This window comes from Glycine soja, chromosome 8 (assembly GCF_004193775.1).
Source record: "Glycine soja cultivar W05 chromosome 8, ASM419377v2, whole genome shotgun sequence".
Classification (NCBI taxonomy): domain Eukaryota; kingdom Viridiplantae; phylum Streptophyta; class Magnoliopsida; order Fabales; family Fabaceae; genus Glycine; species Glycine soja.
In genome coordinates, this window is record NC_041009.1 from 4,043,023 (window position 1) to 4,070,399 (window position 27,377).

Below are 27,377 nucleotides of genomic sequence, written 5' to 3' on the forward strand. Positions count from 1 at the left end.
CGATTGTCGTCCATTTATCCTACTCCTCCCACTTTTAACTTCATCTATCTTCGTAATTAATTCATTCACTTTCAACCCCCAAATAATTATATGATGGTGACTATAGTTTGCATCGTTAGAACATTTGAAAAGCCAATCTGACAAGCACTGCACGAATAAAGTAAATAGACGAGATGAAAAAGTCATTTCCGTGTACAGCACTAATCATAAAGCAAACTATAGTCCTAAAAAAAACCCGGTTCCTCCAAATGCCACGTTTGAGCCAAAGGGGGAGCACTATGCATCACTAATCACTAATTACAACAAATGGGAAATGTCATATTGAAAAGATGAAAGCTAACAATTTAGCACCTATATCTCTTTTGAACCTCGTCTAATTTTTTGTACACTGCCCGATGCCTTTCATGCAATAAATGTAATCTCTTTGGTTTAAAACATAAATATTAATCACTATGCATGTGGCATATTTGCATAGAGGAGTGTGAAAAAAAGTTCAACCTCCTGTATATTTTTAATGATTTGGATGAACTGATTTTTGCTGGGTTCTTCAAGGAGCAAAGGACACATCTGTGCAACTTGAGGCAACACTCTGGCCAGAGGCAGGCCCCCGGCTACACTTCCTCCACTAAATTTAGTCCCCATGAGCTCCACCAGTGTATCCACCACTGCTTTCAGAGATATCTCTACAATGCTTCCAAATTCAGCACTGCAAAACAAAGGAGAAATAGTATGTTGTTAGTGCTCTTCTAATTTCAAATAAGGAATGCTATATATAGAAAAAATTTATACAAAATTGCTTCACAGAAACGCTTGTTTAATTGAATGGGACCAGGAATTACATTACATCAAATGGGGATCCTAACCATATAAAAGACTTTATGTGATTCATTAATGTAATATTGTAAGGTAGATCCTGTTTTTTTTATATAAATTCAAGTAAAATTTCCTTTCAAATATTTTTTCAGCAATTCAACTAGCACATCAGTCATCCCTCACATTACAGGCAAAGATTGTTCGTGGACACAGTAGTCACAAATCTATTGAGTTTCCAGGAAGATGTAATTAACCAATGCATCAAAAAGACAAAAAACAAAATATTTACCTTGATAATACTGCCCATGCTTCCATCATAAGTTGTTCAAATTCAGTCATGTCAAATGGCACTGGGTCATCACTACCATAGGTTGTGGAATATGGTCTAACATCTTCAGGTATCATATACTTTATCCAGGAATTTGGAGTCCCCATGCTCATGAAGGAGTTGAGTATCTGCATGATAGTTTCATGAAGTGTTGTGCTGTTGAAGAAAGTACTCAACTGCTTTCTGCACATCGAAATTATCTATAACCAATTTAAAACAAGTCTTGATCATTAATCTATAATATATCTATAGATTCAATAATGTCAATACTTCCAAGTTCCAACTCAATGATTAGCTCTAATGGTTGCCGGCCCTCTCTATTCACACATACAAATGAGATTAAGTGAGGCACAATTTTTGGTGAATTATTTGATTATATATTAACTGGTAACTTCTACACTAGGCTGCCTAAGGATTGCATTAATGTGTTAATGTTGCTAAGCTTTGATTTTCACCAAGTTTATTAATTATTCAGGTAGGTATTTAATAACAATGCAGACGGTTAAACTGAAAACACTGGGTCTCAATTCAGAAACTTAATCAAGAACAGAATCAAAGCTTGAGAAGTTTTAAAACATAGACTTGGCTACAGACAATTCGTATGTCTGTTGATAGAAAAATAAATTCCTATCCTACAGCCTCAACTACTCACAGTTAAGATTGTTCTATATCTCATAGAAAAAAGTTAAAAATTAATGTTTATATATCTGAGACAAGATTTTAAATAATTGATAGAATCAATTCACAAATTGTTGATCATCAAATTAATGAAAGAAACATCACCCTTTGAGAACTTCTTTTGTTGCTGCCTCCATATCAGAAATCAAGGCAGGCATACCATGCTGAGAGAGAAAATCAATATTATCTAGAAATTTCTTTTGGTCTTCCCTATCAACCACATCTCCACTTTCCTGTGTATACACAAACAGAGAAGAAAAGAAAATTACTCTCAGTTTCAATGAGGCATTCCATATGTCAATTTAGTGAAAAGTATGTATTTAAATAGAAGTTAAATTATGGCTCTTTTGCTGTGATTAAAAGTTTATCATAAAGACAATAAACACATTCCCCAAAGAATTTGACAGGAAAGATTTGAAATTCTGATTTACCCTAAGATTTGACCGATGTGTACTGTTGTTTCAATCAAATGAGCAAAAGCCTCAATTTTGACAACAGAATCTCTGTCCAAAAAATAAACAGAACCTAGTTCCAAATCCTCTCTTCCCCCTTTGTCCCAGAAATAAGTTCATCATTAAAATACAATCTTAAGGTAACAAAAGAAAACCCCATCACAAAAAGAAAATGAAAATAAACAGCAATAGATAAGATCCTATGAGGCAGGGAAACTGGATTTGACATCAACACAAACACTTCGACACAACTATTGTAAAAAATATAGAAAACTATATATTTATATCAAATGAAGGTAAATGTAATTGTACATGCAACATAACAAAAGATGTCAAATAATAATTAAAATTTGTATGTTCTTGTATATGCACATTCCTATGAATATGACAATGAGGCTCACAAAAGCACACCAAGAGTCCTTATTTTTTAATATTTTATACTACATTTTAAACTGACTTTTTTCAATGTTAAAAAAATATAAATATTTTTTTATAGTACTAGTGTACCTAAGGTAACCACCCATATGGAGGTGTTGGCTCAAGTATCCAAGCCATATGAAAGTGTCAGCTCAAGTGTCTGAACCAAAACATTATTTTAAGCAAACACTGAATGGAAAGTATCCAACATGTGCCCTATAAGTGTTGGGGGGGGAGGTGTCCATGCTAGAAACGTGCCTAACACTCCAACACCTCAAGTTATAGAAGTGTCTATGCTTCATATACTGTTCAATATATTCAGTAATAATTGGTTTCTATAGCTCTGCTGCCTAAACATTTTTTTAGTCACTGAACTGTGATTAATTCTAAGCACAAGTTCCACAAATAGTAAACAAAACATACTACCTGATACTCACAAAAGTGTCACTAAGCATGTTAACTCAATTTTGGATAAGAGAAACTGGTAATAATGTGTTGTGTCGTAAATTCTTTTCATTTCTCACTCATTCTCTTAGCAAACAGACAGACAGAAATCAATTCCATCACGACAAACCCCTCTGGAAATCCAAAATGCCCCAAGGTCAGGCCTTCTGTTGGATAACATCTAGATATTATCGGTGATGCCACAGATCCTTTAACCGATAATGATATGAGTTCCTTCATACTACTTATATGCCAAAAGCATCCAAACAACAGCCAACAGCAATCTTCAGAAAAAGCCATGAAACACATCATGTACAAAAAGAAACAAAAAAGGCAGTTGTTCTTACCACTGAATCAGAGATTCCGAGACTACGTGCTGTATCAATGTATAAATGCCTTCCTAGAATATTGACTTGAACTTTTGTATATAAGCTAAGCATTGTTGTAGCCCATACTGACAATGTCATTCTTGTAAAACCTATGGAAAAAGAAATTGCACAGGTTAATTAATACCACAAAGATATAGGTATAATAAATGTGGAATCCAAGACCAGATTCATACTCAGAATTTTGAGTCTACTCCATAGATCTAGTTTCTCTGATTGAGTCAAGGTGTTTGGCTGACCCTTTCCTTGAATTAGCCTTTCAAGAAGGTGAGAAAGATCCAACTCTTCTGTGATCCGACAACTTAACTCGTGCATAGCATGCGGCAATGTTACATCAGACATCTTCTGAATATTCTCAAAGTGAGCTTGCATCCTAACACCATCAATTAAAAATAAAAAACATGCCATCAGCATTTCTTTACTATAAATAGGAGGTTAGAAATTCATGATCACAGAAAAACATATTTATTTATCTATCTATCTAATCTATATAAAAAATGAAACACTTAAGGTAGGTATTTCACTCAACTGAGCCTTCATAAGGTCCTCAGTTTCCCTCTGAACTGCGAGTTCTCTTTCAAGTTCCTGAACCCCATGTCTCTGAGCACCGTAGAGCTTATACAAAAGATACCCACTTCCTAAAACACCAACAGTGACGAAAACCTTCCTCCTATGCCGCCTCCAAAAATCCCTAAAGCACAGAAATCAAAATTGTTAACAAACAAGCCCTCAAAATAATGCAGGAACGCATACAGGACAATAACGAAGATGCAACCAATTAAAGACAACATTTTGATCAACATTGAATAGCACAAAAAAAAAAAAACCCATGCCACAAAATCGACCCAAGTTTACAAATTTCAGTCACAATAATCAAATTGTGCATCAAACATTAAGCAAGGAGCTAGAAATGTTGTTGAGGGAAAGGAATTGAAGAGACAGACCCAGATAAAGGATTGCATCAAAGTCAGATACTTTACCTCACAGAAAGCATTCTGAAGATACCAGGAAGAGCGAAAATCTGAGAGAATCTATGGCAAGGTCCAAAACTCAGGGTAGAGAGGGAGCAATGGAATTGAGAAAGTGATTAAGAAGCATGGGATTAGAATACAGAGGACAAAGAAGGATAAAAAAAAATGCAGAAAAGCAAGTGGGGTTGGGGCACAGATACTGAGAAAAAGAAAGGGTTGGAGGAAGTGACTTGGGCGCGGGTGCTAGGTAGCTAGCTCGGCCTCGAGCACTCAGAAATGAAATGAATGAATCAATGGAATAATAGGGTGTGGGTTTCTCCGAATTGGTGCCGGAAACAAATATCAAATGGGGTTAGTTTTAGTATTAGGGGAAAATATAAAAAGGAAACTAGAAGCAAAAGGTGAATAAAATGATTAGTCTGTGATATGATTATTTTTTCCACTTAGTCACACGTAATTTTCATCGTTTCTCCCCAAATATGATATGATATTGTTATTGATACAAGGAAAAAAATAATTGAACATGTTTTTTTAAGGTACATATCAAATATTCTTAAAAAAAGTACATATAAAATATGTTTTTATCTTCTAAACATATTTTTATTTGTATTTTAAATTGTGTATTGTACAAGATAAATACTTAATTTTGTGCAATTAAAATTATAACAAAAATATATTGTGATATATAGATTATATTTTAAATTTACAACAATAATTTAAATTATGATATAAAAATTAATTTTAACTACTTAAAAATTATGTAAAATAATATTAAAATTAAATTTAGAGATAAAATTATTTTATGGTTAGTCTCTCTTTCATTCGAGTCTGGATTTGTCCTGGTTACGATTTATTTAATTTAACATCTTTTAAAAAAATTCAATGGTTCATAAGATTTAAAAAAGAAAGAAAAAAAACTATCCATAGACAATGTTACACATCCATTGGGAATTTTTATTTCCACTCCCCTTCATTGCTAAAACACTCCCTCTTTATTTTTCCCTTCCTAACCCTCTATGGAGAATGCTTCTCCACCACTTTTGTCGACTGTGGCGTGAGCAAAGGTTTAGGGGAGACGAGATGACTATGCTCAACCATCAATCTTTCATGGCCTGATGGGCGGCTATGGGAAAAAAAGAGACTATAGAGCAGAAACTCAAAAATGATAACAAGATGACATAATATTTAAACTGATTTTTCAAAGAAAAAATTAATTTCAACTAATTACATATACTTAATACATTGTCAATGTAACCACAAATTATTATCATTATAATATAATACATATAAATATTTTCAATAAATCATGATAATAAACAAAGTTACCATAATTAAAAGACTGAATTGATTTGAAATTTAGAAGATATTTTTATCTTGTATCAATTTGAAACATTGTAAAGAATAAACACAAGAAAACCACAAAATTGGGCTTAATTTTTTGATCTCATTGTTGGACCCGTTGGAAGAAGTATCCGATTCATTACAAGATTGGGCCTGATAAACGACACAACTCTTGAGAGAGAAAAAATAAAGAAACAACTCATCTACATACTACTAGTTGTTTGTTACCCACCCGTCCCCAAAACCCTAATCGAGGTTCTCTCCTCCTCACTATATATTGCTTGTGTCGCTGGAGTCCATCGCTTAGAAACCAAAAGGCTCTCTCACGCAGTCGCAGTGAGTGAAAAGGAAAACCCTAATTGCGGTATTCTCAGTGCCTTCGAGAGAAAGAAAAAATGGCAGATAATCTTGTTCTCCGTGGCACCATGCGCGCCCACACCGACGTTGTGACGGCGATTGCCACTCCCATCGACAACTCCGACATGATCGTCACCGCCTCACGCGACAAATCCATCATCCTCTGGCATCTTACCAAGGAGGACAAGACTTACGGTGTCCCCCGCCGCCGCCTCACCGGCCATTCTCATTTTGTCCAGGACGTCGTCCTCTCTTCTGACGGCCAGTTTGCCCTATCCGGCTCCTGGGACGGCGAGCTCCGCCTCTGGGACCTTGCTGCTGGCACCTCCGCTCGCCGCTTTGTGGGCCACACCAAGGACGTGCTCTCCGTGGCCTTTTCCATTGACAACCGTCAGATCGTGTCTGCCTCTCGTGACCGCACGATCAAGCTGTGGAACACCCTGGGAGAGTGTAAGTACACAATCCAAGACGGCGATGCGCATTCTGATTGGGTAAGCTGCGTCCGTTTCAGCCCTAGCACCCTTCAGCCCACTATTGTTTCTGCCTCGTGGGACCGCACCGTTAAGGTTTGGAACCTGACAAACTGCAAGTTGAGGAACACGCTTGCTGGACACAATGGTTATGTGAACACTGTTGCTGTTTCCCCTGATGGCTCTCTGTGTGCCAGTGGTGGCAAAGATGGGGTTATTCTTCTGTGGGATTTGGCTGAGGGTAAGCGTCTTTACTCCCTCGATGCTGGTTCTATCATACATGCGCTCTGCTTCAGCCCCAACAGGTACTGGCTTTGCGCCGCCACTGAACAGAGCATCAAGATCTGGGATTTGGAGAGCAAGAGTATCGTTGAAGATTTGAAGGTTGACCTAAAGACTGAGGCTGATGCCACCACCGGTGGTGGTAACCCCAACAAGAAGAAGGTATATTTTGTTTTGTTCAATTGTTTTCATTTATCAATTAATTATTGATTGAAATTTCATTGACTCAAAATTTTTACAATTGCTAGGTTTTATAATTTATATGGCATTGTGAATTGTTCTCGTGGATTGAATTGAAGTTTCCTCACTATGAACTTACGGTTCTCTTGATTTTTTTTATGTGTATTTCATCTACATTTGCTTGCTCTTTCAATCTGTAGTAATCTGAAAATTATTTGATTTTTTGTCTAAGGATTTTGCCACTTGTTTAGGTCTTGTTGAATTATGAGTTGAATCTGGTTGAATGTTTGCTTTGTAGTTTAACAGAGTTATCTATGTGGCAAATCTTGTTTGAGACTTTGCTATTTTTGTTGCAAGTGGAGGAAGTATATGCAAAGAAAATGAAAATATTTTCCCCAATTTTTCACTTACATGAATCATTGTATCATTTTATTTGTATATTGGATATGTTTTGTCATCATTTTTAAAGGATTTACAATACTTTATATGATAAGATATGTTGATCGTTCTAGTGCTTGACTTTTGTGTTGTGTTTCTCTGCTATCACTTTATTTGTATATTGTAGGTTATCTACTGCACAAGTTTGAACTGGAGTTCGGATGGAAGCACTTTGTTTAGTGGCTATACCGATGGCGTGGTCAGAGTTTGGGGTATTGGTCGTTATTAGGTTAAGCTGTTTAGTGCTTTCAGATGCGAATCTGTTTTGAGTTTTGGGACAAGTTAGTTACTGCTTTACTGTAGAATTGATTTTTATGTTGAAGACCGTGGCATGAGGCCTTTTATTTATTTTTAAAACGTTCGTTTTGGTTATTACTTGTTACATGGATATCTTAACATCTTGGTTTTTCTCCGGTCACCAATATTATCTTTACTTCGGAATATCAGATAGTCTCGATTTAGAGAGTGGCTCAGTTGTTTATTCTGTTTCTCTTTTAAGGTTGACATGACAAATTTACCCTTAAATCAGGTTGTCATTCGTAACATGTTTTTCTTTCTTAACTTTTTAATTTTTTTTCCTATCAAGTATGCGTATTGACCTTCTTTCTCAATCTCTAATTTCAAGCAACGTTGTTAATAAAACTGAGATCAATCTTAAGTTAGTGTATCTGTAGCCTTCTGTTTCTCAAGATTATGGTTGTGCTTTACTGTTATTTCAGTGTCTATGGCTGTGCAGCGTGCTTATGTTTATTTTCTATAATTAGATTCATTATAGATTCCTTATGCTAATTAAGAAGCAAATCTCATCTTAATTTTTTTTAAAAGCACTTTTTAAGAATTTTAACAAACTAACAAAATACATGAATTTTGCTTTCGTTTCACTTAGAATTGCCAAGTTTAATGAAAGGGTTACCAATGATAGGTGCGTTTAGTGCATTAACTTGGTATTTGTTCTGGATTGTCGTTTTAAAAAAAGTGCCAAATACCCTCGTGTATTTGTGTCAACGTTGTAAATTAGTTTTGTTGTTCATCCAATTAGTGTATTGCGAACCACCGTTATTGTATTCAATGTTTTCTTAACAACAAAGTGATTTTGATTTGCACTGAATGTAATTTTCTGTAACAACAGATTTTCATACTGGTTTTAATGTGATTAAGGATCTTTGAACGTGTAGCCAAACTGAATCAATCCCGCCGGTGAAGATAGCTCGACACGATGAAGCCTAGTCATTCTACAGAAGAGGTATTAATAGATATCCGAATTGAGTAGAACCTCAACTTTACTTCCACCGGAAACAAATTCTACTTTGAATTTGAATCCATGCGGCCTCCTATTAATAACTATACCTCCCATTTAGCCTCATACTTTACGGGTTTTTTTTTTTTTTTTTTTATGTAAACGATAATATCTGTACAGATGAATCTGTACCTCCGTATGAGGCTTACGATTATCTATAGGATTTCTTTTTATTTTCAAAAATATAATTTATGAATTTATTTTTATTTTCAAAAATATTTTTATTTTACCAGTTTTTTTATATTTTTATTAGCTTAACATTCTAATTAACTGAGCTAATAAATCAATTATGCTATAAAATAATTAATGTTATTATATATAATACTAAAAATTTTAATGTAAATTTACATAATTAATTTTTATCTAATAATTAATTTGTTTACATATATAAATTGTACATAAAAATTATAGGTTTGATAAAAATTTACAAATGTAAAAATTTATCAAATTTATTTAATTATCAAGTGTTGTAATAAACATCTAAATACATAATTTAATTAAATATCATATTTATTTAATTTTCAATCGTTGTAATAAATATTTAAATACATTATTCAATTAAATATTAAATTTATTTAACTATTAATTATTGCAATAAACATCTAAATACAACATCCAAGTTAAATATCATTTGGTTTAATTATCAAATTTTGTAAATAAATTAAATGTATAAAAAAATTATAATTTTAAAAAAATCAAAACATATGAATTGCCAATACTAAAATCTATCAAGAAACTACTAAAAAAAACTTATTTATCGAATAGATAAATAAATTTTTTAACTAATAAAAAAACTAGAAACTAATTGAAATATTTTATGGAAGATGGCTTAATCTTAAAAATCCAAAGTTAGAAGCTTAAAATGATCTCAACCCTATTCAACTACTATGTGTGTCAGGTCAAGGGAAGGTCTTTGCTATAGAAGCTCAACCTCCCTTGATAACATTAAATTAAGAAATGTTGCTCTTATTATGAAATCTCATTTTATCGATTGATTTATGAGTATTGCACTTAGGTATTTATTGTTCTTATCAAAATTCAAACACCATAACACGTCAGAATTGACGTGGTTGAGAATGGTTTCGAACTTCACATATTGGCTTGGAGAGGTACATTTGACAAGAGGGAAGACCTGTAAGATAAAAGACTCTGACGTTCCAATAAAAATATGAGTGAGAAAAAATAAGCAAATATATGTGTGAGTAAAGCTCGTATGAGCTAGAGAGAGGGAGACACACACTTGTTGCCATGTGATGAGTGTGTATTCAGATCATTGTTTGTGATCATGTGAAAGGATTCGATGAAACCTGTATTTATATTAGTTGAGTGTAATTGTTGGTCCTTGTCTATAGAGGCTGTTGTAACTTTATAAATAATTCTCGATGTGTAGATAATAATCGAAAGCTTATAGATAATGTTAGAAATAAATATTTGCTTATAGATAGAAGGTAGAAGATAAGATAATGTGTGACATTATAGATAATTTAATATTTGTCAATAGATAAAATATTTAAATACATTTTAATATTAATAGATTAGGGATAACTTGTTTATTGAAGAGCCTGACTGCTAAAGGTCAAACATATGTGCTCCTATAACATTACGATATCACATAGATTTTATGGATCTAAATAATACATTTATTTATTTATTTATTAGAAATCATATAAGAATATAAGAATGCAGACTTCATGCAAAGAAAGGGTCCAATAGCTGATAATGGGTATTTCCTTCACCGGTTGAAGTTTTTACGATCCTTTCTCTATAAAAAAAATCAATTAACTCGTTGACAAAACTTATACTTTATTTCTTAATTTTGTACAAAGCTATTTATTTTAGTCACTTTTACTTTATTTTATATTATTGTTTTGTCTGAAAATGGATTGAAGAAATAGCTATATAAACTTAAGTATTATATAAAATTAGGGATTAAAATTAATTATTGAAGTTTTCAAAATTTGAAACTAAATGGAAAGATTATAGTAGAGGTATTACCACACAAAAAAAAAGCTCATACTAGAACATTGACTTTATTTTTTATGTTATATTATTAATTATTAATATAAACATTGAGAAAATAGTATATATTACCGTGTCACTGCAAAGTAATAAAAGATTTTTATGAATGATTATTTTGTTCATTTTTACAACAAAAATTACTTAATATAATTTGTGATTAATAGATGATATAAAATTATTTTATACTATACAAAACAAGTGAAAGAATGCAAAAGAAATTAATAATAATAATGAATGATATAATAAAATAAAATGATGGGATATTTAGAAAAATTAAGGAGTAAAAAAATCATAACTAAAACGAATGTTCACACATTATCGTCAAGATAAAAGAATATCAGTATAATATCATAATTAATTACAATCCGGTTAGTTATGGATGTACCTCACTCTAATAACTTAGCAATGATACGTCATGCGCACCGTTACAAAAGTCATGTGCCATGTGCATATATCAGATAATGTCCTATGATGATATTTTTTCTGTTTTTGGTAATAACTGACTAACCATGAATACATATTTACTTTAACCCTTGCTCACTCCCTTCATCGTTGATAATACGTTAGAAATAATTATTTAGTCTACATGAATGTATCAAACACATCGCTTAATTTTAGCATGAGATGGGGATATATATAATATCAATTCTGATCACGTGACTATAACTGTGTGTTAGGATGCGTCAAAAGAAGTAAAAAAAGAAAGATAATTAAGTTGTTTAAGAATTTTATAAGATGGTTTTAAAATATTAAAACTATTTGTCTTTTAATATTATTTGTTAATTATCTAAAAATACTAGATGATAACATATATAGGATTGTCATTCATTAGATTTGCTATTTACTATAAGAAAAATTGATATTGAAAAGTTTCATGAATTTATCACCCATTAGTTTAAAATTTTAAAAAAAATTACAAATCTAAAAATAAAATTAAAAAAATTAAGTCTGCTTTGCTAGTTTACTATTATATACTATGTTTTCATTTTCAAATAAAGCTTATTATTATTTTTAGTCTTCAGTGGTGTGTTAAATTATTTTTCATCAAATGTAAATATTTTAGGAAAATTATTAAAAATAATATGAGTGTCAACTAACCTGAAATTGTTTCAGTTTAATTAGAGATATTGGGTTCAAATTTTAAATAAGTAAATATATTAAATAATTGTAAAGAATTTTTTTTTATCTATAATAATCTCACTTAACTCAAATAAGATTAAATCCAATAAAAAATAAACATGGATCAATCAACCATCACTATAACATATTATGACTAAAATAATTAACTTTATAAAAGGAGTTGAAATGTAATTGTATAATAATCAACATTCAGGTGAAATACCTGACAATTAAGAGTATTTGAAGAAAAAAATATTACTTTCTTAATTTTCTAAGACGGTAAATATTTTAAAATAAACTGAAACGCTTGAAATGATAAATAACGTAATAGAAGGATTAATAAATTTTTGGTTAAATTCGGGATTTAGTGTCTAGATTTTTTACACTTATTTTTAAATTTAATGATATAATTTAGTCTTTAGATATGTAATCTTATATTAATATTTTTGAAAGACTACTGTAAACTATAGCAGGGCTAGCCTATTTTTACCCATGAGGATCGGGTTGGTTGACTGAGTCATTTACGTAAAGTCTTAGTTTAAATCTCATTGTCATTATTATATTAAAAAAAAGGCTAGCCTATTTCTATCAAAGTGACAAAAAACGTAAAAGAAAAATCCAAGAAAAATTTGTTGTCTTATCTTATTGTAATTGTAAAATTTTAGAAGTATGGCTATAACTGGTTTATATATTTAGATCGAGTTTCAATAATTACTTTATATGTTGATGGTACTACTATCATTTTATATAGATAATAACATGTAGACTTTTCCTCCCAATACCAAAAAAATAGGATAACATGTGGAGGAATTTTATGTCTAAGGTTTCGATTAAAGAGAGTATATTAAAAGCATTAAAAATTCTTAAAGTGACGAAATATAGATCAAATTAATATTAATATAAGAAATTATTTTTTCATTAAGTGTCGAACTATAAGTCAATTTTTTTACTTAAAGAAGTATGTACATTAGTTATTATGGTCTAAGGGTTGTTCAAATAAGTTTGAGTGAAAAATATTTATAGTATATTTAATTTTTCAATGATATAGACAATTTTTTGAAAAAAAATTCCTATTAGTTATATCAAAACATTTTTTCCTGCATCATTATTATGTGTAAATAAAATCTGTTTTAAACAGTAATAGAGCTGCAATTGCAAAGCGTGCTGATTAGACACGTCTTGCAGTTCAAAAATTTTAAAATTTCTTTGAGAATTTCAGTATCCCAAAGACCATTACACCTCCCACGGTCCCAGTATTTATTTCATTCAGTTAGGGAGTAAAATTTTCTTGACATTTATGTTCTTCATTCACAAAATTTAAATACGAACCGAACTTCTTATCTCCTTTTTTTTATGGAACTTCTTATCTCTTAAACTGTTAAACCAATAAATACTCACATTCAAAAAAGTTCAAGAGTATTGCACTTCAACATTTTAGACATTTCATTTATAGTCCTCATCAATCTACATACCTATTATATCCATCACTTCTCTTTATTATTTCCTTATTTCTAGGTGTAAATTAACATATATGGTGTTGCTGAAGAAATATTTTCCAAATTATAAATAAATTGAAATAACATTGAAATTAAAATTTAATGTTTATGTATTAACGGTGTAAAATAATTTTACACCATCATTCAATAATAAATTATTATTTGAATTATTTTAAAATAATTATCTCAAAAGTCAATAAACTTACCGCACATAATAAATTATAATTGGATAATTGAATAATAATAGATTATGATTGAATAATTGGATAAAGCCTTTTACACTATCATTATATAACATTTTTCATGTTGGAATTAATATTTGTGTGTACAGCATTGAGTGAAACCTGCCAACATGTATATATTTACTAGTAGAGTGTGAAGAGAAAGAAACAAGTCAAACAACACCATTGGTTCCCTCAGTCTATTGGGCGATGCTCATGTGAAACACTAGCTACTAGTAAATTAGACAATTAATAATTTGGTTTTGTTCAACTGTTCAAGGAATATGTGATCTTGTGGTTCCAAAGTATACCACAGTCTAGAAACATTATAGTGAAGTTAGTCTCTCCCTTTATTATAGTTGTATAACTTTAACTTAAAGACTTTTATATCTGGACAATTTTTAATTTTAATTTTAACACTAAGAAATTATTTGTTTAAATTTCTACACATCTACTTAACTCGTTTTAGTCTACATACATATATTTCTTAATCTGTTTTAGTTCTTAGAATTTTGATTGACAAGAACTAAATTGGATAAAAAAATAAATATGTAAAGATTAAAATGAGTAATTTTTAAGCACGGGGAATAAAACCTAAAGGTTATGTAGATATAGAAACTAAATGAAATGAGTAATTAAACCTATAACTTTTTTATTTTCCTCCAGCATTTCTAAGCATCCTGGATTACAGACGTTAGTTTGCTTCCCTTTCTGTGTTTCGGCCTTTCGGCCCTTCTAATCATCAAAAAAGAAGAAGAAAAAAAACATGAAAAATGTAATTTAGACATTTAGTGTAATACAGAAGTTACCATGAATTACAAACTGGGGATAACGATTGCTCAAGTATTAAAAAAAAATAAAATTCTAGAAAGTGTCAGTCATAGACGTACGAAAGGGATACCATTGAAGTATTGAATGAATTGAGAGAGGCAGGTTTACGTTAACATCATCACATATTTGTCCTCGTTATATATCTCGGGATGAGCTCGCAGCTCAATCATCCAAAGTGCGAAAACACATTCTTTTCACTGCATGAAAAAACAGTTACAATTAAAGCACTTAAAAGTGCTCGATCTCTAAGAAATTCAGACAAATAATACTAAGCTCCCCAAAGAAGTCATGGTGTTTTCTGTTTTCTCTGCACCCTATGTTCATCCCGAACTCCACCCTATTGTAGCCAAAATGACCCTTTTTGACACCATACTCTTCTATGTTAGTACTAGTAGCACCCCATACCCTTTTTTATATATATAGTATAAGTATGTACTACATGTTTCATGTTTGTGTCTTTTATGTGCCATAATTTATTTATGTAGGTGATACATTTTGTGGACAAGCTTGAGTTGTGGCAAAGGCTGCCAGTGTTGTTGGGGTTAGCATACTTGGGAATTAGAAGGCACTTGCATTATCGTTACAATTTGTTGCATGCTGGAGGAGTCAATGGCCACAAGTATGATACACAAGAGTATGCCTATACGACACCGGATGGTATGTGCAACCACCCTGCTGACCATTTGATCAGCAGTCAGGGGACGTCTTTTGGCCGGAACATGCCTCCGACGACCTTAGATTATGGGTTGGACTTGAAATTTTGTATGATTTGTAGATGTTCTTGTTCCTTTTAGTACCAACATCCAACTACTTTTTCTCATGTTAATAAAGGTAATTTGACTTGTATGTATGTCATTGTGTGCAGTTACTGGACCCTCACCCAACCGTGGTAGCCTCAAAGCTCCTAGAAAGAAAAAATTTCAAAGAGGCAGGGAAGCAATTCAACATGATAGCTTGCTCATGGATGCAGCTCATGATTCATGATTGGATTGACCATTTAGAGGATACTGAACAGGTGAGGAGTATTAGAGAGATTCTGACACAACAGAAAATGGCAGTTTTATAAAAATGATTGAAACTAAGTCGCAGAACCATGTGAAGAGCTATTGAGTCTACCTTGAATATTATAACCTAAGAGTTTGACCAAAATTAAACGTTAAGGAAAAAAATTAATCTTATCGTGTAATTTTGCCAATCAATTGAACCTCGGTTGTTTTTTTAGTTGGGATCTTAGCAAAGTCCCTAATGCATATTTCGTATACAATTCTTGGAACAGGTGGAAATTAGAGCTCCTGATGGTTATTCAAGTGGATGTCCTTTAAAATCTTTCATGTATTTCAAGACTAAGAAGTTCAAAACAGACGCTTCATGTATGAAGTTTGGCTTCCAAAACATCAGGACTCCTTGGTGGTAAGTAAGACCTTGACACGGAATCTTATATCTTCATTACCGATGAAGGATAAACTCATTAAATTTTGGAATGAAATCACCTTTTTTGATGATCCCACAAAGTGGACTTTTTTATTGATAGAAGAAATTATGCACAAACAGGACTTTTGTAAGAACATCTTCGGTTTAATGTATTGGTGTAGTCTACAATTTCACTCATCAACGGGTTTTTCTTTATTTACTTATTTGTCCTCCAAATTTCTCCAAATGTTGAACCTACATCATAAAGTGACTGATTGTAAAGGTTCTTTAGAATTTTTTAGAGCTTGATTTTTCTTTTTCTTTTGGGGTGCATGGATTAGGGATGGAAGTGTCATATATGGGAATAACGAGAAGGGCATGAAAAGAGCGAGGACGTTCAAAGATGGAAAGCTGAAGATCTCAGAAGATGGGCTTCTTGAGCATGATGAGAAAGGTATTCCTATATCTGGTGATGTTAGAAATTGCTGGGCTGGCTTTTCCCTTTTGCAGGCCTTGTTTGTCAAAGAGCACAATGCCCTATGTGATATGCTAAAAGTAAGACAACTTCCTACCATCTCTTGCATACCTTTTCTCCACTTACTGGATTGCATTAACCTGGCCTCGAAGGATAATGCATGGGATTTTTCTTTGCTTGTAGGTGCACTATCCTGATTTTGATGATGAGCAGCTCTATAGAATGCAAGATTGGTGACTTCAGCAATCATTGCAAAAGTTCACACAATTGATTGGACTGTAGAACTCCTAAAGACTGATACTCTTCTGGCAGGGATGAGAATAAACGGGTAAGTCTAAATAGATGTAATTTTGGAGATAAGCTACTTTATACAATAGCAGTTTTCTATGCAACTGTTGGAGAAACTTAATTATTTGTTTTTTTTTTCCTAACAGATGTGAATTTCTGGGGAAGAAATTTAAAGATTTATTTGGAAACATTTGTGGACCCTTACTTAGTGGATTAGTTGGTCTTAGGAAGCCAGGAGATCATGGAGTTCCCTAATCACTTACTGAAGAATTTGTCAGTGTTTACAGAATGCATTCACTGCTACCTGATGAAATTGTCCTTCGAGATATCAAGCCTACAAGAGGAGAATATAAATGCCCTCCAATACTTGAAAAGTATATTGCTCTCCCTCTCTCTCATTCTACTTTTAAAACTCAGATTTCAAATTTCATTTTAACTTTTTTATGGTTCTTTTGAGAGGGCACATCTAGATACACAGATAAATTGAACACTTATTCAATAAATTCTTATTAGAGAAAGCTTATTCATAAACTTACCTGTGAAACTTACTGAAATAAGTTACAAAGAGCATATAGAAGCTAAAAATAGCTTATTTCACTTAGTTTTTCCGCGATACTTATTGAAATTAACGAAAAGTTATAAAAAAAAGTTAAAAGCCACTTCCATATGTGGGAAATGAGGTCTTCAAAAACACCACTAAAGCCAATTTGTATGTTGGGAGTTACTTCCTTTTACCTGCAATCTCTTCCTGCATTTTCACTAAAAAACTTCCTGCTTTGGTGTATAGCAAACATGAAAACCCTTTTCGGAGTGTTTAGTTTTGTTATTTTTGAAATGAGAAGGGCTTCCATGTTTAACTGCCAAAATGCATTTCAGGGAACCTATGAAGGAACTGTTGGGAAAAGAAGGGGAAAGAAGGCTATCAAACTTAGGAATGGAGCAGATGCTAGTATCCATGGGTCATCAATCAAGTGGTGCAGTTGACTTGTGGAACTATCCAACATGGTTAGGGAACCTCATTGCCCATGATATTAATGGAGAAGATATACCTGATCCTGTTGACATGGCTACCATGGAAGGTAATCCCCTTCACACTTCTTTTAATACAGTGTCCTTTTCTAGCATTCATTTGTAATCTTGTATAACTAATTTGATCTAAAATGAAGAAAATGTTGCACCAGTTTATAGAGATAGGGAAAGGGGAGTTGCAAGGTATAATGAATTCAGAAGAAACTTACTAATGATCCCTATTAGCAAGTGGGAGGATTTAACAGATGATGAAGAGGTCATTGAAGCTCTTAGAGATGTATATGAAGATGATGCTGAAAAGCTGGACTTGATAGTGGGTCTCCATGCAGAGAAGAGGATAAGAGGCTTTGCTATCAGTGAGACTGCTTTCTTTATATTCTTAATCATGGCTTGGAGTTAAGTCCTGCACAGCACTATACTATGCAACAAATCACAAAGCCAAAATTGATCATTGTATTGAAGTATTGTGTATTTCTTTGTTAACTGTGATGTTTAGGAGGCTAGAAGCTGATCGTTTCTTCACAACGAATTTCAACTCCAAAACATACACAGATAAAGGGCTTGAATGGGTAAACAAAACAGAGACTTTGAAGGATGTGATTGACAGACACTTTCCTGAAATGACTAAAAACTGGATGAGGTCCTCAAGGGCATTCTGTGTTTGGGATTCAATGCCAGATCCCACAAACTACATACCTCTATATTTGAGATCAGCCCCATAATAAGAACGGGAAAACACCCCAATACTACCCTATAAGGCACCAATTGACATGCAAAAGCAGACAGTAAAATCCCACCTTGTAATGATGCTCTTGTGCATGTACAAATTGGTTGAGTTTATGATATACTAAGCAGAAACCCACCCAGTAATAATGCTCTTGTGCATGGAAAGATTGGTGGAGACTATGATTATCCTAAATAATGCAATAATTTCTTCTTCAAGTATGATTTAGTCACCTATTTGTCTGTTCCAATCTACTGTCAAATATAAGTCCTTTTTTTAACTGTCAATATATGTATAGTCTCCCAATTAGCCTTCCAATATATATATATATATATATATATATATATATATATAACCCAGTTAGTTAAGCAATTGTTAATGTTTCCATTTAGTGAGTTGAATAGAACACGCAGGGGAGAAAATTTGGACCTTACATCATCAGCGGATTATAAGAAAGAAGAAACATATTGGGTAGAAAAAATGAAGTCACAACAGCGTTAGATTTAAAAGAGCAAAGAAAGTACGAAGCTGATGAAGTAATAGATAATGATAAACGTTACATATTAAAGAGATTTAGCCAATTGTACATGGAAACTGATAGAAGTTGAAGTGCAGCTGGGCCAAAGGACCACTGAACCTCAACCAGAGGCTGATGGCACAGTCTTGGGCTTCTTCTTCCTGTTCTTTTCCGAAACGGCCTTGGCAAATGCCTCGACAATCCGCTGTTGCGATTCTAGAATCATCTCAGTGCGCTTCATTTCCATCTCCATCCGCATGGTCTCGATCTCCCTGGCCATCTCCATCTTCATCTGTTCCATTCTCACAAACCCATCTCCCAATACCTTAATCGCAGCCACCACTTCACCCACGGGGTCTCTCTCCCTCTTCTTCCCAAGATTAGGGTTAGGGTTTTGATTCAAATTGGGGCTGAATCTCTGATTCCCAACCTTCCCAAACACCTTGGAAGCAGATCCAGGATGCTGCTGCTGCGGCGCGCTCAACCCAGTGGGAATTCGAATCCTAAACCCACCGGCACCACCACCGGAACCTGGAAAGCCGTTCCTATAGAGCTTGTTCAAGCTTCTGGTGTGGCCGTTGTGGTTGATCTGGTGGTGGTAGAGATCTTGACCAGCATCATCGTCATCGTCATCGTTATCAGTATTATTATGATCGGAATCGTTGATATCGGGTTTAACAGGGGAGGGGCCTTTTTCCATGGAGTCCATGAGCTTGAAGTGGGCCCAGGAGGAGTTGAATCGGGAAACGGGGAGGGAGCGAGCGCGTTGGATCTCGGTGCGGTAGCGCTTGCGCAGCTTCTCCATTTTGTGGCGGCACTGGACAGGAGTTTTGGGAGGGGAGGCGTTGGGGCAGCGGCTAGAGACAGCGTCGGCGACCTCCTGCCAGTGGGTGGCCTTGAGGTTGCCGCGGCCGAGGGAGTACCACTTGTCGCGGTAGGCGTCGATGAGGGCGAGGGTTTCATCGGGGGACCAGCAGGGAGGGGGGAGGCGGCGAGTGGAGGAGGGTGGGGCGGGGAGGGGGACGAGGGAGAGGGGGACGGCGGAGGGGGGATCGGGAGGGGGAGGAGGAGGAGGGGGAGAGGAGGAGGCGTCGTCCATGGGGGAATGAGAATGAGAGCGAGAAAGAGGGTTCGGTGGTGGAAGTGGTGTTTGGTAACATAGTGGGTGGGGTGGTGGTGTGCGGCTGGCTGGTTTTGAGATGTGGACAGGATAGGACGAGGGAGGGCACCACCAATTTGGTGGGGGAAGTGGCTAACGTGCGCCGCGTTCACACCTGGACGCTGCTCATTGGCTGACCACTTACCATACCATTAGGTCTAAGGTAAGGTCCTTCACACATTACATTAGGTTTGTTGTAGTTATGGATTCCTGCTTTTCATCTTTCATTCACTCTAATTTACCTCAACTACTGTTTAGTTTTAATCAATTGAATCGTAAATAATATCTAGAGGGAGCACACCATTGATGCATCATTTTAAAAGTTTGGTGCTCACTAAAACCTCTCTCAAAAGTCAAAACCCACATTGGACTTGGGCCTCTCTCCTCACACTTTCATAACATTTGGGTAAGTTGAACGCTATTTTTTTTCTCACTTGTTGAAGGCTATTTGGTCCTTAAAGAAAATTAGTTAAGGGCTATTTTATAAATACCTTTGATAAAAACTATTCAGTTAATTTTGTTTAGTTATATAATATAACATTATTATCTAAAAGCTTTATTATATTTTAATATTATATATTATACATTAATGTGTCTCAAACGGGACAACGAATTTTGATTAAACTTCAATTGAAATTGACTAAGATGAATTCTTGTTGACTAAAGTTTGAGATCTCTTGATGGTTGTTGTATAAGGCATTACAAAGCAGGTCAATAATGATTTTATTAGAGTGACAACATATAATAAATGTTTATTTACCACAATGACTTTAGTTGTATTTGTAAGAGTTTGAGATATGCTTAATTCTTTACTGGGGAACCTAAGGCCTCCAAAAAGTAACATTACTTTGTTTTGCTGTAGTGATAAGGTGACTTAACTTTGGTTAGGTATGATTTGTTGTTCACATGCGTTGTAAGAGTTATGTGTCTAGTCATTGACTTTTATCGACACATACAACTTGAGTTGAATTAGGCTCCCGCTCAAGATCGATCACTATACAAATTCAACTTTAAGTCCAATATGAAATAATTGCCCCCAACTCAAAGGTTGAGTGTATTGAGTTGCGGAATCAATCATGAGATCCTTACTTGAATGAATAAATAAAAAGTTAGATTATAATTTTAAAATTTTTAATTTATCAAATTCAGGACTTTGATTTCCGAATTTTTAATTGTAAGTTGTAACATTTTGTCCCTCAATTTTACAGATTAACGATTTTAATTAATCTGTCAGATTATTAACTAATAATGGTTATTAGTAAAATTATTAAGCTAATTATAAATTAATTATTTTGACCAAAGTTAATTATAAATTAACTAAAAACCATTAATTATTAAAAAAAAAATTAGCAACTAAAGCTCAAAGATAAAGCAAATCTTGAGATAAATTTCAACATAAACCCAGATCAAAACCTAACTAATAACTAGATAGCAATCGAATCAACATTACAAATTCAAATATATCATAAATCCGAAATGAAAGAATAATAGTTTCCATGAATTCTTTCTGTTTTTAAAAATATTTTTAACTCTTTTTTTCTTGATTCGTGGCACTTACTCGTCATATATAAAGATAACTTATTTGTGAAAATGTATGTAGATCCCAGAGATCTTCCTTAATTCTTGAAAATTTTCTTTGTGAATCACATTGAATAAATTAAAAAACAACAAACACATAACTGCATTCGAACTACAAACAAACATTACAATCAATCTGGCCTCAAACAGGGGCAGCTGATTAAGTGTATCCTCTAAAGAGGTGGGGCTTTGGGTGGGGAGAACTCATTGTCTGTGTTCTCTAATCTATCAACACTTTTAACACAAAAACTCTCAATATCCATATTGATCCCCTGTAATGTACACAAGGTCCTTTTGACAATTGGCACAACTATTAAAAATCTTTGGTATCATAAATTGCTTTTAGATTCCAGAGCAAACCAAGACAAATAGTGATGTACACCGGTACCAACATAGTCTAGATATCAAAACTCACAAAAATCAGCTACTTATAAAAGGCAACAAGAAAATGGCCCCAACTTTATACCACCAATGTCAAGAGTGACCACCAAACGAGGCTTGAAATTTGCAATAGGATTGTGTATGACCAACTTATGGTGATAAGCACATCATCATCAGTCTTGACTTCTATAAGCCCTCTAAAGGAAGAAATTTGAAATCCAACAAATATTTCCCAAATTCACTTCCAAACTGACCTTGATCAGTCAAGGAGGGGTTATCCTCCAAACACGGATAAAAGCATCCTCACCTGAGCTAACCAAACTATATTCATCAGTAAATGCTAACCCATAAACCCCACCTAAATGAGCACCCTTTATGGTAATTCTACTAGATGCAGGCTGATCAACTTCATATATGATGACACATGTGTCGAGTGATCCTGTAGCAATCCTATGGCTATCAGGGGACCACGCTAGGCAGTTTATCCTAGCAGTATGGTACAACATGTTCTTCAGCTTCACCTGCAAAGGAGGGTGGTGTCAATGATTACACAGGTAATCACACAAATTTTTTCTTACTTTCAACCGCAAACACATCCAAAAGCACAATAAGCACATTAGAGAGAAATCATTAAACATAATACTGTGGCTATCAATGCTCATAGTTCTACTTACCTCTCGGGAGGCACGGTCCCACACTACAGCTTCTCGATTGACATCCCCTGATGCAAACATTGAAATGTCTGGGGAATAACGTATGACACTAATAGCACCCCTATGTTTCTCAAGGACTACCTCTTCTACAAGAGTATCACCAGAAACAGAATATATGTGCAATTTACCATCCTGTCCACCGATAATGGCTTCACTTCCATCAGGTGAGACAGCAGATGCTGTCACAATAAACCCAAGATTTATGGTTGACACAATTTTGGTACCACGCAACATGACAACTCCTGAATCAATTGAAACTAGAGCAAGTTCAGGAGAAAGAAGTGCAACACTCAAGTCCTTTGGTTGACTTCCTATATCAATGGCTTCAGTATCTCCACACTGATCCCTATGTAAAGAAACTCGCCTTATCTGGTTGACAAAAAAGAAAGGAAGTGGAAGGATCAGAGAAAGAAACCAACATTTCTCCATAATATTCATTTACCGCAGAAGCCTTGGAATTTGCTAGCCCTCCCCCCACCCCCCCAAGGAAAAAAAAACTAATTTGCCCATATCTTAGCATAAAAAATCACTGAATGAAGATCTATGTCACAATTGCGGAATGGCTTTCTGACAACACTACAATATGCATGAGAATAAAGCATAAACAATTATTTCTTAAGTATCTTTCTAGGAACAATAGGCAGCATAAAAGATGCTGATCAGTAGGCAAAATCAATCTTTCCAGGTAATACCAAGACAGATAAAGTAAGATCACAAGAATATAAATTGGCAAACTATAATATCTCCCAGTAAAGCAATTTTTAATGTTGCCATTTAGTGAGTTCAATAGATTTAGCCAATTGTATCATGGAAATTTCTATGAAACTGATAGGACACGAGGAGCAAGAACTGGTGTATAAGTATTGTTCATTCAAGAGCAGCTATATCTCCCAGTAAAGCTCTTACAAAGGAACTCAACCAGAGCCTCAGGCTCCTTAGAGAAGCTATTCTCCATAAACTAACGTGATTACCCAGGCATGCCTCTCACGCCCTCCTCTTCCTCCCTATATTTCAGCTACTTGGTCCTAACCAATTTGCAAAGTTAGCATAACTAATTCTCCTCCCTATTCCCTTTTGCTGCCTCCTGGAATAAACTTTCCAGATCTTAGGCTTGTTTGTGCATGGGTCCAAATCCAACAATTGATCCAAGTCCTGTTCCACCTTATTTTCTAATCCAGCCCCATACCCAAGTGCCCTGTCAAAAACTTTACTGTCAATATACTTTATACTTTATATGGATAATACCACATGAAAATTTTATTTCATCACATAAAAAATATATTATTTAAATGCAAATGACAAGTATCACTGATTTTTTTTTTATCCAATAGAAGAGATGGAAATTGGGTAAACGTAGTGTAATGATTATCATTCTCATATAAGCCAAAGGAATATAAGCAAAACATTCACCTTATTATCAAATCCAGATGTAACAATCTCTTCTTCTACAGCTGCTAAGCATTTGATTTGAGAATTTTCCTTCCTGTGTAGTTTTCCACTATATCCAATCCCTTGAATCCACTTAACTATTAAGCCATCATAACTGCTAGACAATAGCACCCTAGGGTTACTTCTAAGAATAGTTAAGGAGGAAACATTTTTCATATGTCCAGAAAATGTTGTCGGGGCTTTATCAAGATCAGTTGCTAAAAATATAGATATTGTCCCACCAAGAGAAACAGTGACAAGATAATCATTCAACCATAGGCACCCCACTAGCATGTCTTCAACTCCACCAGAGCCAGCACAAGTCAATGTTTTCTTCACCTTTCCGTTATTGCCCTCAGTAATGTCCCATACTTTTGCAGACTTGTCGGCAGATACTGTCAGCACCTAAAGACACCATTACAACTGTAGATCAGATTGTCATTACTCAAAATGTGTGTTGCAGTCTTACAGTGAAAGGGAACAAAGAGACTTGCACAAAGATACAAGTAAAAAAACAATGGAGGAAAAAACTAATAATCAAGCAAATAGAGCAGTTTGTTTAACTACATACACAAAAGTTAACTAGAAGGAGATTGAACTATGCAAACTATATCTATCATGCCTAAGATATCTAGTAACCAAGCAATCAACACATGTATGACAACATCAAGAAGTAAAATTGCAAACACCTATTGCTTATATATATATATATATATATATATATATCCTTCTAAACTACATAGAAATTTTCCTAAAATAAACTATAACCAAAAAGTTAAAACGTGCATGGAAAGCATCAGTTCCAGAGTAGCATCAGGAGAAAGTAAAATGTATGTCTGGCTACCAAAAGAAGTAAAACAAAAATTTACTTCATGTGTTTTACTTTACAGAATGTTTATTAATTTATTGGTAATATTAAAAGAAAAGAAAATGATCAATCATTATGTATTAGAGAGAAGAGGGAAGGAGAAATAGACAGGGGAGGTAAAGAAGTTATCTTGTTATTTGTGAGAGAATTGGGAGGTAATGCAGCCTTCTATCTTTGTAATTGGGGTTTACCCTTATTTCTTCTTAATATTTAATAAGATACCAGGTTAGGTTTCCATCACAGTACATCTGAGGATGAGAGTGTTTGCCATAAATACGTAAACTCACCTGCTTTCCATCAGGACTCCAGCTAACAGCATAAATACTACCAGTATGCCCACCTTCAGAAGACAACTCACCAATCTTTTCTGCACTCTTTCCATCGAATATGATACCCTTCTTGTCAGAACTTACACTTATAAATTTACTGCCATCTGGAGAATATCTTACACAATTCACAAAATTTGAATGATCCCTGCACATAACCAAATTATCACGACATCAGTTATCTACCAAGACTAACGCAGTACACACAAAGGGTCAACCAAAGGCAAGAACAAACCAAAACAGATGTACCATGAATCTCACAAAAAAAATATAAAAATCCTCAGAGACACTATTATTCAGGTCTTAAACGATCACAAATTCATAAGTTTATAGCAATATGCAACAGTTTGGATTCCATTCCACCTAAATATCCTCTAATGTAAAAGTGTACATGGCTTACGTTTGAGAGAAATACTGTTGTCAGGTGTATAAAAAAGAAAGATGATTTTCTTTCTGCCTCACAAATGCACATTTTGTAAAGTTGATTTTCTGACACTGATACATAAGAGATTACACATACCTGTGAGATAGCTTAAATCTAAAGGGAGGTCCCTCATAAAAGTTAACCAGAAAATCCTCTCCACAAGTGACAACGCGAAAAGGCCTCGTGGGTTTATAGGCGCAACTCAAAACCCGGCGAGAGTGACCATCGAATTCACCAACATTAGTCCCCGAATCCCACCTTCATCAATATGATCAGGGAGTAACGAAAGAGATCTTAAAGTCAAAGGAAGTCAAAGAAAAGAATAGATGAGTTAGGAGAACTTACATAAAAGCGCGGACGAAGGACTTCCCTTTGCCTTCGCCGCAGGCAACGATTCTGAGACCATCGGGAGACCACTGAAGGTCGTCGATGCGAGCGGAGAGGACTCTGAACTCCTTCTTCAAAACGAAGTCGTTTCGCGTGCCCCAGATCCTGACGGTGCCGGAGGCGTCGGCGGAGGCCACCCACTCGCCGTTGGGGGAAAAGCGGGCCACGGTGGCGGGATAGGCGTGGTCCCCGTAAACGGACACGTGGAGGGGGTTTTGGAGGTTCATCATGACCACCGATCTGCCGTTGGTGTAGACGACTGAGTTGGACTTGGCATCGCCGGAGATCAGAATCCCGCGGCCGCGCTCCGTCGTGGGCATGCAGGCGTAGGTCTCCAACAGCTCGTGGCTCATCTTGCTGAATGCTCAGAGTGAGTGAGTGAGTGAGTGAGAGAGAAAAAGAGAGGTGCAGAATGCAGAGCACGATGCCGACCAAGCTCTATTAGACAGCACAAGACACCACACTGGCTCGCACCTTTAACATCTTATGTTAATAATTACAGCAACTATTTTTTTTTTGTAATAAATCTTAAACTTTAAGATAATTTTTGTAATAGTTATTTTAAAAAAATATATTTAATTGTTAAAATTATTTTAACAATTAAATATTTAATTTTTTAATCACTTAAAAAATTTATAGTAAAAAACTATGAAAATTAGTGATTAATAAATTTAATTATATTGTCATTTTTCTAATTTGTAATTTGTATAATTTTGTTTGTTTAAAAACTTTTTTCTAGTCAATTAATCTATCATTTTTTACATAAAACTCTCAAATTCTATTTTTTTTCAATAAAATAAATCAATTAAAACATACTCCATTACATTGCTAATATTTTTTTTCAAGAATATATATATATATCCTGCTAAAAGCTAATATTTATTTTCCATTACATTGCTTGTTCCACAAAAAAAATAGGGCAATTATCTTGCATCATTTTTCCTTTATCTTATTTTCTTAATACATGAGAGAGAATCTTCTTAAGCTTTGAGCTGGTTTTTTAATATATTTTTTCTTCCATAACTGAGAAATAACACTACCAATAATTACCGTAAATAGATATCGCAGATCTATATAGGATAATCAAATAATATATTATACAAAAATATTTTGTATTAAATATCCAATGT

General features: G+C 34.2%; 4 protein-coding genes and 1 pseudogene across 4 annotated transcripts; 2 read left to right on the forward strand and 3 right to left on the reverse strand.

Moving 5' to 3' along the window:
* Nucleotides 1–225: 225 nt before the first annotated feature.
* LOC114421260 (peroxisome biogenesis protein 3-2-like) lies at nucleotides 226–4,853 on the reverse strand. Its single transcript, XM_028387108.1, has 7 exons — nucleotides 4,499–4,853; nucleotides 4,048–4,209; nucleotides 3,695–3,891; nucleotides 3,480–3,610; nucleotides 1,925–2,052; nucleotides 1,103–1,324; nucleotides 226–706 (listed from the first exon to the last, which is right to left on the reverse strand). Exons 1-7 carry the CDS (start codon nucleotides 4,510–4,512, stop codon nucleotides 451–453), a joined length of 1,110 nt encoding a protein of 369 aa, XP_028242909.1. The 5' UTR covers nucleotides 4,513–4,853; the 3' UTR covers nucleotides 226–450.
* A 1,159-nt stretch (nucleotides 4,854–6,012) lies between these two features.
* Nucleotides 6,013–8,003, forward strand: LOC114421261 (guanine nucleotide-binding protein subunit beta-like protein). The gene is made up of 2 exons (XM_028387109.1): nucleotides 6,013–7,101; nucleotides 7,685–8,003. The coding sequence occupies exons 1-2, from the start codon at nucleotides 6,226–6,228 to the stop codon at nucleotides 7,784–7,786; spliced, it is 978 nt and encodes a 325-aa protein (XP_028242910.1). The 5' UTR covers nucleotides 6,013–6,225; the 3' UTR covers nucleotides 7,787–8,003.
* A 6,725-nt stretch (nucleotides 8,004–14,728) lies between these two features.
* On the forward strand, nucleotides 14,729–18,719 carry LOC114424527 (annotated as a pseudogene).
* A 191-nt stretch (nucleotides 18,720–18,910) lies between these two features.
* Nucleotides 18,911–20,395, reverse strand: LOC114421263 (trihelix transcription factor ASIL2-like). Its single transcript, XM_028387111.1, has one exon. The coding sequence runs from the start codon at nucleotides 20,080–20,082 to the stop codon at nucleotides 19,105–19,107; it is 978 nt and encodes a 325-aa protein (XP_028242912.1). The 5' UTR covers nucleotides 20,083–20,395; the 3' UTR covers nucleotides 18,911–19,104.
* A 1,404-nt stretch (nucleotides 20,396–21,799) lies between these two features.
* Nucleotides 21,800–26,711, reverse strand: LOC114421264 (actin-interacting protein 1-2-like). Its single transcript, XM_028387112.1, has 6 exons — nucleotides 26,206–26,711; nucleotides 25,957–26,118; nucleotides 25,398–25,584; nucleotides 24,225–24,647; nucleotides 22,776–23,183; nucleotides 21,800–22,622 (listed from the first exon to the last, which is right to left on the reverse strand). The coding sequence occupies exons 1-6, from the start codon at nucleotides 26,598–26,600 to the stop codon at nucleotides 22,365–22,367; spliced, it is 1,833 nt and encodes a 610-aa protein (XP_028242913.1). The 5' UTR covers nucleotides 26,601–26,711; the 3' UTR covers nucleotides 21,800–22,364.
* Nucleotides 26,712–27,377: the final 666 nt, after the last annotated feature.

Bases quoted from the DNA above. Each gene is read 5' to 3' on its own strand.
- LOC114421260 (XM_028387108.1), bottom strand. The intron at 3,892-4,047 runs GTTGAGTGAAAT...TGATGGTGTTAG, and splicing joins GAGGACCTTATGAAGGCTCA to GATGCAAGCTCACTTTGAGA. The intron at 707-1,102 runs GTAAATATTTTG...TTTGTTTTGCAG, and splicing joins GCATGGGCAGTATTATCAAG to TGCTGAATTTGGAAGCATTG.
- LOC114421261 (XM_028387109.1), top strand. From the start codon at position 6,226: ATGGCAGATAATCTTGTTCTCCGTGGCACCATGCGCGCCCACACCGAC. The intron at 7,102-7,684 runs GTATATTTTGTT...TGTATATTGTAG, and splicing joins GTAACCCCAACAAGAAGAAG to GTTATCTACTGCACAAGTTT.
- LOC114421263 (XM_028387111.1), bottom strand. From the start codon at position 20,082: ATGGACGACGCCTCCTCCTCTCCCCCTCCTCCTCCTCCCCCTCCCGAT.
- LOC114421264 (XM_028387112.1), bottom strand. From the start codon at position 26,600: ATGAGCCACGAGCTGTTGGAGACCTACGCCTGCATGCCCACGACGGAG. The intron at 25,585-25,956 runs GTATGTGTAATC...GGTTATGTGCAG, and splicing joins AGATTTAAGCTATCTCACAG to GGATCATTCAAATTTTGTGA. The intron at 22,623-22,775 runs GTAAGTAGAACT...CCTCCTTTGCAG, and splicing joins GGGACCGTGCCTCCCGAGAG to GTGAAGCTGAAGAACATGTT.